We start from the raw sequence: 17,045 nt of genomic DNA on the forward strand, positions 1-17,045 counted from the left end.
GTCCAATGGACGTCCAAAATAGGTCCATTTTTGGTCCTAACGTCCATGGACTATAAATGGACGTCCTTTGGACGTCCCATGTTGGACGTCCTTCGGAAGGAATAAATATGGACGTCCTTTGGACGTCCGACGTTGGACGTCCTTCGGACGGAATAAAAATGGACGTCCTTTGGACGTCCGACGTTGGACGTCCTTCGGAAGGAATAAATATGGACGTCCTTTGGACGTCCGACGTTGGACGTCCTTCGGACGGAATAAAAATGGACGTCCGACGTTGGACGTCCTTCGGAAGGAATAAATATGGACGTCCGACGTTGGACGTCCTTCGGAAGGAATAAATATGGACGTCCTTTGGACGTCCGACGTTGGACATTCTTCGGACGGAATAAAAATGGACGTCCGACGTTGGACGTCCTTCGGATGGAATAAATATGGACGTATATATACTGGACGAAATACGGACAATTTATGAACGCTTCTATTGGACACATTATACCAATTACGGGATCAAATAGCAAAATAATTCAATAAAATATTAACTTATTTACGTTAATGAAATACAGTAAAACCTGTCAGTAACGGACACCTGCCAAAATTGGTCACATGTACTAACGGCCAGTTTAAAAATTCCCCAAACCATATCTAGACTACAAAAACTGGCAATACCGGCCACCTTTCTATATCGGCCAATAGTTTTTTCATTTTTAGTGGCCGTTACTGTAAATGGTTTGGGGAATTTTTAAACTGGCCGTTGTTAGTACAGGTGGCCTATGTTGGCAAGTGGCCGGAAACACAGGTTTTGCTTTAGTTTCCCTAATAGCACACGACGTCCTTTGGACGTCCAAAATAGGTCCATTTTTGGTCCTAACGTCCATGGACTATAACGTCCCATGTTGGACGTCCTTCGGAAGGAATAAAAATGGACGTCCTTTGGACGTCCGACGTTGGACGTCCTTCGGACGGAATAAATATGGACGTCCTTTGGACGTACGACGTTGAACGTCCTTTGGACGTCCATACTGGACGAAATACGGACGTTTTATGAACGCTTATCTTGGACACATTATACCAATTACGGGATCAAATAGCAAAATAATTCAATAAAATATTAACTTGCGTTAACTTTACGTTAATGAAATACAGTCAAACCTGTCACTAACGGCCACTAAAATGAAAGAACTATTGGCCGATATAGAAAAGTGGTCGTTATTGCCAGTTTTTGTAGCCTAGATATACAGTACAACCTGTGTTACTGGCCACCTGTACTAACGGCCAGTTTAAAAATTCCCCAAACCAATTATATCTAGACTACAAAAACTGGCAATACTGGTCACCTTTCTATATCGTCCAATAGCTTTTTCATTTTTAGCGGCCGTTACTGACAGGTTTTACTGTAATTAGTGTGGGGAATTTTTAAACTGGCCGTTAGTACAGGTGGCCGGTGTTGGCAGGGGGCCGGTAACACAAGTTTTACTGTAGTTTAAATCGAAAAGATTAAATCTTAATTCAAAATTGTATATTAAATTATTACAATTATAAACTATATAGTTTAATATCCAAAACATGTTTTGATTTCATGTAATGTAATGAAAATCTTATTTGTAAATTATTGGTTACAATGTTTAACAACAGGAAATATTCAAGAATAAATAAAATAAAAGTTTCCCCTAACAACAAAACATTCCAGGAATTCTACTATCAAAGTTCTATTCCGTGAACATCTGATTAAATTATGGCTGGAAAGTTACCACAAGATATTCTATGAAAAGAGTACAATGTCCTCCTGGAGGGGTAAAATTTTCCATACTCTAAAGAGAGGCCATTCAATTTGCGTTCATTTTCAAATTTGCCGCGCGAGTATCTATGTAGCGTCGCGTGGTCATTGGTCATCAAGTCATCTTATTTCATTTTCATCATAAGATAACCTAAAAATTTAGTAAAAATTTTGATTGGAAAAAAATGCATCGATAAGGGGGTGAAAAATGGAAATTAGTGGCTTTTTTTTGCTGTACTCAACTGTACTGTTTAGTATTTATGCTAGTTTTGGCTATGGCTGGATCTCTTAAACAATTATGTAAGTATTATAAAATCCGTTTTCAATTTTCTTTATGAAACGAATCATTTATGCATGTATTACCTGTAAATATTTTGATTTTTAATTGTAAAGAATAGAAAAATTACCGTTCATTTTAATTTTTTTTAGAATCAGCTGAAAGTGGTCTACAAAAAACCAGATATAACCAAAATAAAGATATAAAAAGTGTATTGGCTAATTGGAAGAAACTCAACATTGTCCATGCATAATAAGTTATTACTTTATAAACAAATATTAAGACCTAGGAATGGAACCTGGATATAATCATCAAGAAGATAGCAGGAATCCCGACAAACAACAGGAAATCCAGCTCCTCGATACTACTGGGCAAACTAGAAGATTGAAGAGGACAAAGCCTTTTGAACTAGTTTGAGTGATAGGTGATAGTGAAAAGCAGAGCATAGTGCGTGATGTGGCTGTGTATGTTAGAATAGTGCACGATCTTGTTAGATTAGATAAGAGACGGTATCGGGTAAGCTCTTCATTTTAAGAAACAGTTGTAATTTAGGTTAAATTAAAATTGCTCATTGGTCAGTTATGACCAGATTGCTTTTTTTTATGTTTGACAAAAAGGGCGTAAGTCAGAATTGCACATTGCTAATGTTTTGATGATTTCTGGACCAGCAAAAAACTGTTGTAGACGTAAACTGTATGTACCAATAAAAAGAGCCGATTTTTCTGGTCCAGAAATCATCAAAACATTATCGATGTGCATTTCTGACTTAAGCCCTTTTTCCCAAACATCAGAGAATTGCAATGTACAAATTCTCCTATCTGATTTTTCATGAATTTTGTAGGAGACGAAAAACCATTTTTAGGATCATCTCCTGCTTTCACATGTAAATTTTGACATGTCTTGTAGTAAATAAATAGTTGAATTTACTACAAAACATGTCAAAAAATATATGAAAACAGGAGGTGACCATAAAAAAAGTTTTTAGTCTCTCTTAAAAAAACTCATGAAAAAACAAATCGGAGGTATGTCACATCAGTGACTATATCCAGGGAATGTCTAAAAAATATACTTTGATGTCCCAAGAACCAAATATAACCTTTATATATATATACAGGGTGTAACAAAAATACAGGTCATAAATTTAATCACATATCCTGGGACCAAAAATAGTTTGATTGGACCTAACTTACCTTAGTACAAATGTGCACAAAAGAAAAGTTACAGCCCTTTGAAGTTATATATTAATAGCACCAAGGGCCTTAGAGGCCCATGGCTTGAAAAGTTTGTTTTTTTCTTCATTTTCACGTTTCTTTATGTACTGAGATCTTCTCTGGCTTGATATGTGATTTTTCTCCATTCCTTCCTCTTATTCATTTTTCTTTTCTGACCCTGTAACACCATTCTTTCCAAATCTTTTTCGACCTCTTGCTTCCATCTATTTTCCGGTCTTCCTCTTCTCTTTCTTGAAGCTATAGTGTAGTTTAGTACCCTTTTCGGAGTCCTCGTTTTTGGCATCCTTTCAATGTGACCTCGTGATCTAAGTCTCTGTGCCTTTATCACTCATTTGAAGTTACAAAATGAAAAGTGATTTTTTCCAATGTATCGAAAACAATGTGCTTTTGTGCACGTTTCAATTTAATTATTATTGTAGTACCTACCATTTAAACAACATTTTAAAAACTTTTTTGCCTCTTATTGCTTTTTCAAAAAGTCAATTTTTATCGAAATATTTTGAATATTTGTCAAATCCACCACATATTTGTATATGGTTAAGTACGATTATGGAGACTTGGTAATAATATGCAAACTTATTTATGCTTTACATTTTTAGGTATATTTTGAACCATATTAAAAAAGAAGCCAGACTCGATAAAACGTGCCTTATCGAAAAAATACAAAGAGGCAAAAAAGTTTTGAAAACACTCTGTTTAACTAATGGTAGCTCAGTAATAGTTTAATTGGAACATACACAAACATTTGGGGGGTTTAAAGGAACAAAACCCCCATAAAATTTTTACGTGGACATATTAAAAAAGAAGTCGCAACTCGATAAAAACTGCCTTATCTGAAAAATACTAAGAAACAAAAATATTGAATTTAACTAATGGTACCACAATAATAAAATTGAATTGGAACATACACAAAAGTTTGGGAGGATTTAAGGGATCAAAACCCCCATAAAATTTTTATGTGCACAAATTTCACCATAATTTTTCTTTAAGATATTCCTGCCATAATAATGCCACATGTCCATTTTAAATAAAAAATCGCTAATAGTTTTCGATATAATCGAAAAAATCGATTTTCATTTTGTAATTTCAAAGGGCTGTAACTTTTTTTTATGTGCATATTTGTACAAGGTAAGTTAGGTTCATTTGAACTATTTTTGGTCCCAGAATATGTGATTTAATTTATGACCTGTATTTTTGTTACACCCTGTAAATACAGCCCATTACGCACCACCTTAAAAAATGGGCATTTTTGATGTCTCGAATTTCCTAAACCTGTTGTTGCATCTAAGTGATTTTTTTATAATATTCTAGCCTAGGCCCTAGAATATGTTACCTCCTTATGCTTGTCATGCACAGGGAGCTATACTGTAATATATATTATATCACATTACTATAGAGAGCGATATGATATAATATACATATATTACAGCATAGCTCCCTGTGCATGACAAGCTTAAGGAGGTAACCTATAGCCTAGGCTATAATATTATAAAAACATCACTTAGATGGGACAACAGGTTTAGGAAATACGAGACATCAAATATACCCCATATTTAAGGTGGTGCGTTAATTTCTTGGAGAAGTGTATTGTAATTTAATGTAAATAATGTAATATCCAATAATTGTAATTTGATATAAGATGAAATATAAGTTCCTTAAAAAATATATTTTTTATTTCCCACAATACATTCTCCACAGGTCTGAATATCGTCGCTAGACGTCCACCGAATGACGTTCCAGGACGTTAGATGGATGTTCAGCAGCAAGACATTGGACCAAACTGGGACATCCTATGAATGCCCAAATGACGTCCACCGAACGTCCCCTCCGACGTTAGGTGGACCTCCATTGGATGTTTGGCAACTTGGCCTTTGGACCAAAATTGGACGTCCTGTTAAGGTCCAATTCACGTCCCCTAGGACGTCCGATTAAGGTCCAATTTACGTCCGATTAAGGTGCAATTTACGTCCGCTTAAGGTCCCATTTACGTCCGATTAAGGTCCAATTTACGTCCGATTAAGGTCCAATTTACGTCCGATTAAGGTCCAATTTACGTCCTATTAAGGTCCAATTTATGTCCGATTAAGGTCCAATTTACTTCCGATTAAGGTCCAATTTACGTCCGATTAAGGTCCAATTTACGTCCCCTAGGACGTCCGATTAAGGTCCAATTTATGTCCGATTAAGGTCCAATTGACGTCCGATTAAGGTCCAATTTACGTCCGATTAAGGTCCAATTTACGTCCCCTAGGACGTCCGATTAAGGTCCAATTTACGTCCGATTAAGTTCCAATATACGTCCCCTCGGACCTTAGATGGACGTCCAATGGACGTTCGGTAGCGCGACATTTGGACCAAAATAGGACGTATAAAGGACGTTCCTCGGACGAAAACGGACGTCCAAAGGACGTCCCTAAAGTCCGTGAAGGACGTCCAATGGACGTCCATTGGACGTCCTTGTGCTATTAGGGTTTATACAGTGGTTTGCTTATTTCAGGTTTCAACCTGATGATGGATTGATTAATAATAATAATAATAATATGTTTATTAGTTTTCATGTACATGTATCTGTATAAGAATTTTACAATAATTATGTATTATTATAATTGATAATATATGTATATTATGTATTATTATAATAATTATGTGTAATTATTGGTCCGAAAACGTTTGTTTTTTGTACTATAGATGTACCCACTTCAATCCAATTTGGATCTTTTTAGATAAAAATTTTAATAAATTTATATACCATCTACCTACAAGTGAAGTTTTACTTCCTTAGTAAGTTTTAAAGAATTAGGTTTTGCTATACCTACCTCCTTATTACTGGCCAAACCGCATATCAAACCAAGAGTTATGGACAAGAACTAACCAGTAACCTCATCATCCAACCAACTTACGTTCACTGCTGGACATAGGTCTCCCCCAATTGTTTCCACACTTCACGGTATTGTGCTGATTGTTGCCAATTTTTACTAATCCGCTGATATCATCTGTCCATCGTGTAGGCCGCCTTCCTCTACTGCGTTTATCTTCTCTTGGTCTTCATTTTATTAGCTTTCGTGTCCATCTTGATTCCTTCAGCCTAGCGACGTGTTCTGCCTAGTTCCATTTGAGCTTGGTGACATGTTCTATAACATCTGTGACACCGGTTCTTTGTCTGAGATTATTTCTTATTTTATTTCATAAGGGTACGCCCAACATGGATCTTTCTTACCAGGAACCTATATATAAGATAACGTGCAGAAGATGGAATAAAGAAATTGGCCTCTGGAGACAATATACTGCAAAAAGCTCAAGAGATCGACCGCAAATGGGATGGAAAGATGACATTGAGCAAAGCGCAGGTCCAATGTGGACAGACGACAGACGAAGAGGCAAATGGAGACAAATGGGAGAAGCCTATATTTAGCACATGAATAGATTTTTGGCTATAGATAGATAGATCCAAAAGTAAATGGAGTTGGATGGGACACACAATAAGGAGACCTGACACAGACATAGCGAAGCAAGCCCTAGAATACTCACCAAATGGAAAGAGAAGACCAGGTAGGCCCGTAGAAACGTGGAAAAAAATGTCGAGAAAGAAATTAATACTATTGAGAAAACCTGGACAGAAATAAAGATCAATGCAAAGGATAGGACAGAATGGAGGAAGACGCCCTATTAGTCTAGTCGCAACATAGGGAGTCCCGTGGGAAATTCTAGCTCGCCGTGATTTGATGGTGGTTTTATAGGTTTTTTGGGCCGCTGAATCCAATCTAAGTGGTCTGGAAGACCAAATGTGGTGCGTTTAATTGTTTATTAACAAATTATAGTAAAATTAGGTGTTTTGCAGGAATTATTAGATGCCCTGTAAATAAATTGATAATGTTAAGGTCTTCTCTGGTGTATTTTTGGTCGCTGAATCGAATGCGACTAGTCACGATTACTCAAAGTATGTTCTTATTTTGTTAATAACAAAATAATTGTTTTTTCGCCGAAAAGATCGAAATAATGCGCTATCTACAGCAAGTTTGTAGTCTTTTTCATAGTATTTTTATATGCTAAATCGATTGCCAGTAGTCGTGATAGCTTAAACCACGTTCCGACTTTGTTATTAATAAATTATTGCAAAAACAACGGTTTATAGTGCTTTTACTCACGGTTTTTGCTCTAAATTTTAAAGAACCACTTGGATTGACATGCAATTTGGCAAACACGTAGCTAACATGTCAAACAAAACAAGTGATATTGTGCCGACGTGTGCTTTTACCCTGGGTGTGACTTTCACCCCTTTTCTGTGGTGAAAAAGAAACGTTTAAAATAAGTCCGGAAGTGAATAAACTAATTAATTCTAAGTAACTTTTGTTCTATACAGTTTTTTCACTAAGTCAATACTTTTCGAGTTATTTGCCAGTGAATATGTTCATTTTTCAACAAAAAAACCACGTTTTTGGTGGTTTTATAAGCATTTTCGACCTGATGAAACACACAGATCATATAAATACAACAAGTGAAGCAACTTGTGAAGCGGTAACGATTAATTTTATTTGAGATGCTAATTAGGGGGTGATGTTCCCGTTTTTTTTTTACCAAAAAAGGGACCAAAAGTTGTAATGAGTTATCCTCAAAAAGTCCTTCATTTTTTGGTTATTTTATGTTGAAATATTTGATTTGGAATTTGACGAATATGAACCTGTTGTTCATTATAGCTACAACTCCTCTACTACTGGGTCTACGAACCTCAAACATACATCATTTGGTTCACTTTTTTATAGTCTATATTTTTGCTAAGAATTTTTTTTTAAATACTTACTTTTTGAGTTATTTGCGAAAAACCGTCTAAAAACGTGGGATTTTTGTTGAAAAATGAACATATTCACTCGCAAATAACTCTAAAAGTATTACCTTAGTGAAAAAACTGTACAGAACAAAAGTTGCTTAGAATTAATCAGTTTCTCCACTTCCGGACTTATTTTAAAGGTTTCTTTTTTTTCACCCCCTAAAAGGGGTGAAAGTCACCCCCAGAGTAAAAGCACACATCGGCACAATATCACTTGTTTTGCTTGACATGTTAGCTACGTGTATGCGAAATTTCATGTCAACCCAAGTGGTTTTTTCAAATGTAGAGCAAAAACCGTGAGAAAAAGTACTATAAAACCGTTATTTTTGAAACAATTTATTAATAACAAAGTCGGAACGTGGTTTAAGCTATCACGATTAGTGGCAATCGATTTAGCGTATAAAAATACTATGAAAAAGACTACAAACTTGATGTAGATAGCGCATTATTTCGACCTTTTCGGCGAATAAACAATTATTTTGTTATTAAGGGGATGAGTACGAACTTTCGACTTTAATGCTATTTGAGTGGGATTCATTTTTTTCGAATCCTGCCAAAACTAATAAGTATTTTTGAAAAATTTAAACGCAGAATGAAAGATGGCGTTATTGCCGAGGGCCGAAAGTCCTGAAAACTTCTATAATGTTTATTTTAATAAGTTACAGGGGTGAAAAACTAAGATAAAATTTGGTGTGATTTTTAATTTTAAATATCTCATTAAAAAAAAACTTTTTATTCATTCTCAGTGACTTTCTGCCCTCGGTAATAAAGTAATCTTTCATTCTGAGTATAAATTTTTCAAAAATATTTATTAGTTTTCTCAGGAATCGAAAAAAATTATAAAATACATTAAAAATTTTGACAGGCGTCAAAATTTTGCATTTTGTTCCTTTTCCCTTAACAAAATAAGAACATATTTCGAGTAATCGCGACTAGTCGCATTCGATTTTCAGCGACCAAAAATACACCAGAGAAAACCTTAACACTATCAATTTATTTACAGGGCTTCTAATAATTCCTGAAAAATACCTAATTGTACCATAATTTGTTAATAACAATTAAACGCCCCATATTTGGGCTTCCAGACCGCTTCCATTGGATGCAGCAACCCAAAAAACCTATAATACCACCATCAAATCACGGCGAGCTAGAATTTATGCGACCTCCTATGTTGCGACTAGACTATATGCTCCCCATAGAATGAAGAGGACTAAGTAAGTAAGTAATGCCTCCTTATTTTAGCTTTTAAAGACGTTACAGGGACCATTTTGTCACGCTCTCCCCTACGTTATTTTCTGTGTTGGCTGAAGTGCTGTGTGAGCTTGTCTAAAAATTGACATTGGACTAAAAGCTATCTCAGAACTGAAAGAATAAACACATAAGAAGGGACATAAAGCTGAAACTATACAAATTTATTCACATCAACAATACACATAACATTCAGAACCTGTAAATGCTAACATTAAATTTAAAAATTACAACATTATTCTTTTTTCTCAACACTAGTCACTTGGGGTGCTGGTGCTGATACATTGACTAGATCCACAACTGGGGCTTCATTTGTTGGTTGTGATGCTCCTTCATTAAGACTGGCTTCTTTGTTGACTGGATTGCTATCAACGGAAACAGCTGCTTTGACGTCACTCGCTAATGGTGTTTGTACAACGTTAGCAGGTTGTGCAACCACATCTTGATTTGTCTGATCTACTGGAGCTGCAACAGAAGCTTCAGTCTTAACTACAGTCTGTTCAGAAATGGTGTTGCTTTGTCCGGCAGCTGTTTCTTGTTTAACGACTGTCTCAGGTGCAGTAATAACTGGTTCTTGAGCCTTCTGTTCAGACGAATTTGTATTATTGTTAGTTTCTGTCTGCTTATTTGGCTCAACAACATTGTTTTCTAGCTTGCTGGGTTCAGGAACAACTTCATTTGGAACTGGAATAGAATCTTCTATTTTAGGTACAATTTCAGTAGGTGTTGCATTTTTATTTTGGTCAACGGGTACTACTTTGTTAGACTCAGGCTGATTTGTTGGTGGGGCAGATTCTACAGTCGTAGTTGTATTCTGCTCAGCAGCTGACTTTTGTTTGTCTTCTACAGTACTTTCAATTGGTTTTTCTTGGTTAGGTACTACTGATATTTCCTTTTGTGTCGTGTTGTCTTCATTTTGACTAGCAATTTTTAGTGTTGGTGTCTTTAAGTTCTCAATTACATCTTTAGCTAACTCTCTCTCGCTATATCTTTCTCTTAAAGCAGTGAAAAGGCACAACTGAGTTTCATATTCTCTTTTCAACTCTGCGTTGTGTCTGATCATCATTTCCAGTTTTTTATGCATTAGGTCGTACCGTTCCTTCTCAGCTTTTTGCTTACCTTCTATGGATTCGATCTTGATTTCAAGTTGCTTTACTTCCATATTTCTGATTTCTAGAAGATCTTTTGTGATGCGTACCACTTCTCTAAGAGATTCGATCTGTTGGGTGAACGCTTCTATCTGTAATTCTTGGTTTTTAATGATTTTTGTCTTCTCAAAGATCATACTCTTCGCCTTCGTTAACGTTTTCTCAGATTCTGTCCTTAAGCCGTCCACGTCTTGGGTTTGCTTTTCGTGAAGGGCCTTGTATTTTTTTGCTGTCGCTGCCTCTTCCTCCATTTGAGACATGAGCATTTTGTAGACTTGAATTTCTGCATCTTTGGTCTGGAACAAAGAAAACACTAATAATGCTTGATACTGACATTTACGTTATTCAAGTGACAATAACTAAAAACTAATGTAATAGATGGAACATTGTTTGTAGGTTATTATAAAACTAACTAATTGTTTGTACAGTCGATTGAATGAGGGTGTGAGTGAAATAGTGAATAATCCCGAGGAGAATAATTGTATGCATTATTATTGCCTCTTCTTCTTCTTTAAGTGCCATCTCCGCGGCGGAGGTCGGCAATCATCATAGCTATTCGTATTTTAGAGACGGCTACTCTAAAAAGTTCATTTGATGTACATCCGTACCACTCTCTCAGGTTGCGCAACCACGATATTCTGCGTCTCCCTATGCTTCTCTTTCCTTGAATATTTCCCTGCATAATCAATTGGAGCAAGCTGTATCTATCTCCACGTGTAATATGTCCGAGATATTCCAATTTTCTTGTTTTGATGGTATTTAGGATTTCCATTTCTTTATTCATCTTTCTCAGAACCTCTTTGTTTGTGACATGTTCTGTCCACGATATTTTCCGAATTCTTCTGTACACCCACAGTTCGAATGATTCTAGTTTTTCACTGATGCAGCATTTAAGGTCCAAGCTTCCATTCCATAAAACAAAGTCGAGAAAACGTAGCACCTAGCCAACCTAACTCTTAGCTCCAACATCAAATCTCTTGTGCAGATCACTTTTCTCATTTTGTTAAAATTTGCTCCAGCCTTTTCTATTCTGATTTTGATTTCCTGTAAGTAATCTCCTGTGGAGTTGATCATTGTGCCAAGGTATGCATATTGGTCGACTCGTTCGATATTGGATCCGTTTATGAAGAGATTTTCGTTATTTCTTTGAGTTTTCGATATTCTCATAAACTTTGTCTTCTTGACATTCATTGTTAGCCCGTATTCTTGTCCAAACTCTGCTATTCTGGTCACCAGCCTTTGAAGATCCCCAATATTTTCAGCTAAGATGACAGTGTCATCCGCATATCTAATGTTGTTAATGGGAACTTTATTTACCTTTATTCCAGCTGTTTCACCCTCAAGAGCTTTTTTTAAGATCTCTTCCGAGTAGGCATTAAAAAGAATTGGCGACAACACGCATCCCTGTCTCACTCCACGTCTGATTTCAATTTCCTCTGACAGCTGGTCGTTAACACGTACTTATGCTTGTTGTTTATAGTATCAAATGCGATATAATCCTGAGGTCATTGTAGTCCAACTTTCTTGATTCCAGGACATGCATTAATTGTTCATGTCGTACTTTGTCGAATGCTTTATTATAGTCAATAAAACACGCATACAGTAGGAAAAATGAAAGAATACCCATGAACGAACATATAAAACACGCTGTATTTTCCTGTCACCGTGTCACACAAAAAATTGGCCAGCGCAAGTACATGTAATAATTATTGTTACATGTACTTGCACTGGACAATTTCCTTTGTGACACGGTGACAGGAAAATACAGCGTGTTTTATATGTTCGTCCATGGGTATTCTTTCATTTTTCCGACTGTACCTATATATCTTGATTGACGTCCAGGCACATTCGTATAAGTATGTTAAGTGAAAAGAGAGCTTCACGAATTCCCAGGCCTTTGCGAAACCCAAACTGCGTATCATTAATGTTTATGTCCAGTTTATGATATATTCAGTTATGGATGACTTTCAGTAGCAACTTTAGCACATGGGACATCAAACTAATGGTGCGGTAGTCGCCGCATTCTCTTGCGTTTTTCTTTTTAGGGAGGCAAATAAAGATCGACGTCAACCATTCTTTGGGTAATGTGCCTGAGCTATAAATTTTGTTCAAGAGTACTACTAAAACATCAATATGCTGCTCATCTATAATTTTTAAAAGGTCGATAGGAAGCATGTCAGGTCCTGGGCTTTTCCTATTCTTCATTGTTTTTAACGTATGTATTATTTCTTCCATTGTAATATCTGGACCTATTTCTCCTGAAGTAAGTTCTATGTGTTTCAGATACCCTCTTTCATCATCGAACAGTTCATCGATGTAGTTTGCCCAACGTTGTACTTTCTCATCGGTCTCTGTTATAGCAACCCCGTGTCTATCCAGAAGTGCACCAGTGAGATTTTGCTTTCTTTGACTTTCTTATGTAGGTTAAATAGATCGTATCTTTTTTGGAGGTCCTCGATCTCTTTGCATTTCTCTTCAAAGTGTTTTTCTTTTGCCTGCTTTATCATCTTCCTTATCATCTTCCTTATCTCGTAATAAATCATCTTCCTTATCTCGTGGTTAATCTCCCTGTATTTATTGTCATCTTTGTTCTTATATTGTCTCCGTTGCTCCATCATATTCAGTATATCGTCGTTTATCCTTTTCTCCTTGTGAAAGTCTTTAGTATATCTTTACAAGGTTCTAGTATGCTATGTTTTAGTTGCTCCCAGTGCTCGTCAATGTCATTTGTGTCTATGTTCAGCTCTCTACACTTCGTATGCAGTTCGTGTTGAAGACATTCTTTTACGTTGGGTCTTTGACGCATCATATTATGAACAGGGTAGTCCTTCTTCGAACCAGGGGACGTAGGGCTTAATATTCTTAAATATATTATGAACAGGGTAGTCCTTCTTCGAACCAGGGGACGTAGGGCTTAATATTCTTAAATATATTCCTTCTGCGTTATTACGATTTAGACAACACAAGGTAGCTGAATTTGTGGCACCAAAGAATACCACAACGATAAAGAAATAAAACTTTTTAAGCCAGTTTGTATTTTAATACCAAAGTAATTTGTGTAATTGAAATTTATTTTCTATTATTTTCGAACCAGAAATGTTTTGGAGTAAGGTATCTGCGAGACTTTCCAAATGTAACAATAGGACTATAAAAAACTAGTCCCATTACAATAATCTAATAATCAACTAAAGTACGTGGTAACGATCAGCTTTCAGAGGAAATTAAAATCAGACGTGGGGTGAGGCAGGGGTGCTTGTTGTCGCCCATTCTTTTTAATGCCTACTCGGAAGAGATCTTGAAAAAAGCTCTTGAGGGTGAAACAGCTGGAATAATGGTAAATCGAGTTCCCATTAACAACATTAGATATGCGGATGACACTGTCATCTTATCTGAAAATATTGGGGATCTTCAGAGGCTGGTGACCAGAATAGCGTAGTTTGGAGAAGAATAGGTACGATCTAACAATGAACGTCGAGAAGACAAAATTTATGAAAATATTGAAAACTCAAAGAAATAACGAGAATCTCTTCATAAACGGAACCAATGTCGAACGAGTCGACCAATATGCATACCTTGGAACAATGATCAACTCCACGGGAGATTACTTACAGAAAATCAAAATCAGAATAGAAAAGGCTAGAGCAAATTTTAACAAAATGAGAAAAGTGCTCTGCACAAGAGATTTGAAGTTGGAGCTAAGAGTTAGGTTGGCAAGGTGCTACGTTTTCTTGACCTTGTTTTATGGAATGGAAGCTTGGACTTTGAATGCTGCATCAATGAAAAAACTAGGATCATTCGAGCTGTGAGTGTACACAAGAATTCTGAAAATATCGTGGACAGAACACGTCACAAACAAAGAGATTCTGAAAAAGATGAATAAAAAATGGAAGTCTTAAATACAATCGAAACCAGAAAATTGGAATATCTCGGACATATTGATTATATAGGTTATTTTGGGCACGTGCTTCGAAGAAATGGTCTTGGAAAACTTACCATTTAATGAAAGGTAGAAGGCAAAAAAAGTCAAAACTCCCACACATACATGGAGCACATTGATGTTATAATATTGGCGCCCAATTGTCAAAATGTGCTAGAATGGCAGAATATACAGTGCGTCCATAAAGTAACGCATAAATTAATTATTTCGTAAACCGGCGACTTTAACGAAAAATTTCGAAACAGGTCGAATTCAATGTTAAAGCTGCCACCCACCTGCCTCTTGGCAATTTGAACATTTCGTTTAAGCGAAAATCAATGTTTATTGTTTAAATAAACCTTTTTATGTTTTCTGAGAGCAGTAAAATGTATTTAGAATTAAACAAATTACATATAGTATTTTTACTACAAAAGCGATATTACGTAGGTCAAAATTTTTGACGTAAGAGAACTGTCAAAACATTAGAATGTGACTTTTCATTATTGCCATGTTTATAATAAACATGGCAATAACGAAAAGTCACATTCTAATGTTTTGACAGTTCTCTTACGTCAAAAATTTTGACCTACGTAATATCGCTTTTGTAGTAAAAATACTATACATTCGCATCTTTCTGTGTCAATTAATATTTAATTAAAAAAATGTTTTTTGGACACCCTGTACAAATAATTATGTTAGTGTCTATATCAGTAAATAAAGAATTTAATACCCTTTCAAATGATCTATTACATGACCCCTATTCTCATTTAAAAAAAAATAATCGATTACGTCATCACGCCCAGATAGATGATGTCACTAGTATGATATATATGCCAAAAAAATCGTAATATAAAAATAAAAATCGACCTGTTTCGGGATTTCTCCTTAAAGTCACCGGTTCACGAAATAATGAATTTATGCGTTACTTTATGGACTCACACTCACACTCACACGCTGTATAGAGATAAATGGTGGAACATTCGAAAAATCAACTAATAGCTTCATGATATAACGATATATACCTGCATCAGGTTAGAAGAAGAATGGATATAAACTTTCCTTATACATGATTATTCTTTTCTTCTAATTAGAGAAGTCTGCAATAGCAAATTTATTAGGTAGGTACAGTTATTAGGATAAGATAGATTAAATAAAATAAGATATGGTAGGAATTTTTGTCTTGTATGTTTCGGCAATGAAATATTCAAAGCTAGTGAATCAACTATAGGGCTTTTCATCGATTGTCATTTGTTTCGAGCTTCTGTCATATGTTGTATAGTCTGTGTATAATATTAATACGCACGGATTATACGACATTTGACAGAAGCTCGAAACAAATGACTGTGAATGAAAAGCCCTATTCTAAAATTATATCAAGACAGTAAAAACATTGTTTGCATAGGTACAATATACCTTAGACACACGAGAAAGATACATAATCTACAATGGAGTGTAGGAAAAAAAAACATAAGAATTAATATATTTTATGTTCAATTTTAGGAAGCTTTGAATTTAACATAAAGAAAATAAGCATATAAGATAACAGATTAAAAAGGCTTACTTAATTGAAACAATAAAAAATAGTTCAGTTTTAAAGTCATTATTATTTTTATTTGTGGTATGGCGTAAAAATCTGACGTACGTTGCGTTACAAAAGCGTCATAAAATAAAGCTGATGTTTTGCTATGACTATTTGGCCCATAAAACTCGTTACTACACTTAATTTACAATTACACAAGCAAATAGCTAAAGCAGCATCGTTAATGTAGGTATTTATAGACACCATTAAAGATTATTTACATACTCATCCACCCGGAAGTACATACCTGCAGACGTTTTTCCAAATCATCCACCTTTCTTATCAGTTCTTCATGGTTTGCGTTTGAAACCTACAAAACAGACACTATTAAGATATTTCCAGATTCACTTACGAGTTTCATTAAATTACCTGCCCCTCTGCCATTTTCACTGTTTAAGGCGTAGAAATACAAGCTTCACAACACGAGGTCTAAAGAGAAAAGACATATTTTTAGATTGTAGGTGACTTCTCTTTCAGTTATTTTTAGAAAATTTTCTTTTCCCAAAATAGTTTTTTAAAATTTGCCTCCAATAAAAGTTTCCTAGCAGCGTTGCCAAATGCATAGATAAAGGTAGGTTTACACCAGCGACGTAAATGAAGTAATTAACACATTTTACGCATTATAGAAATTTTTTGAACTCCTCCTGTTATTTAATGTTGCACTGTTTGTTTATTATTTAAATACAATTATGCGTATTTTACAAACCAGCTTGAGGATCTAACGACCCCAGACCGACACCACTGGTGCGGTCAGAACCGCAGAGTTCTATTAAAATAACTTAGAGGTCAAAATCCTTTTCCATAGAGGGCGCCACCTTTCGGCGGAAAAGAAAGGGATGCAATTATTTGAAAATTTCATTTGGCTGCATAGAAGAAAATTTAAAAATATCTCGTTATGTTAGCTTCGTTTATAATTTTTGTCTTCGAATAATGAAGTTTGGGACTTTTTGTTCAACTAAAACTTGTTTTAAAATTTGTTTTGTAAAGCCACCAAAACGATTGTTTTATGCCAAAACAATTACAAAAAAGTCAAATACAGTTAATTC

At 35.5% G+C, this 17,045-nt stretch overlaps 1 protein-coding gene and 1 long non-coding RNA gene across 2 annotated transcripts; one reads left to right on the forward strand and one right to left on the reverse strand.

Moving 5' to 3' along the window:
- Positions 1–1,844: 1,844 nt before the first annotated feature.
- LOC126891560 (uncharacterized) lies at positions 1,845–3,983 on the forward strand. The gene is made up of 2 exons (XR_007700533.1): positions 1,845–2,074; positions 2,204–3,983. It is a non-coding gene; the product is annotated as an uncharacterized LOC126891560 (long non-coding RNA).
- Positions 3,984–9,505: 5,522 nt separating this feature from the next.
- Positions 9,506–16,532, reverse strand: LOC114335327 (110 kDa antigen). Its single transcript, XM_028285552.2, has 3 exons — positions 16,369–16,532; positions 16,247–16,309; positions 9,506–10,800 (listed from the first exon to the last, which is right to left on the reverse strand). Exons 1-3 carry the CDS (start codon positions 16,381–16,383, stop codon positions 9,592–9,594), a joined length of 1,287 nt encoding a protein of 428 aa, XP_028141353.2. The 5' UTR covers positions 16,384–16,532; the 3' UTR covers positions 9,506–9,591.
- Positions 16,533–17,045: the final 513 nt, after the last annotated feature.

This window comes from Diabrotica virgifera, chromosome 1 (assembly GCF_917563875.1).
Source record: "Diabrotica virgifera virgifera chromosome 1, PGI_DIABVI_V3a".
Lineage (NCBI taxonomy): Eukaryota > Metazoa > Arthropoda > Insecta > Coleoptera > Chrysomelidae > Diabrotica > Diabrotica virgifera.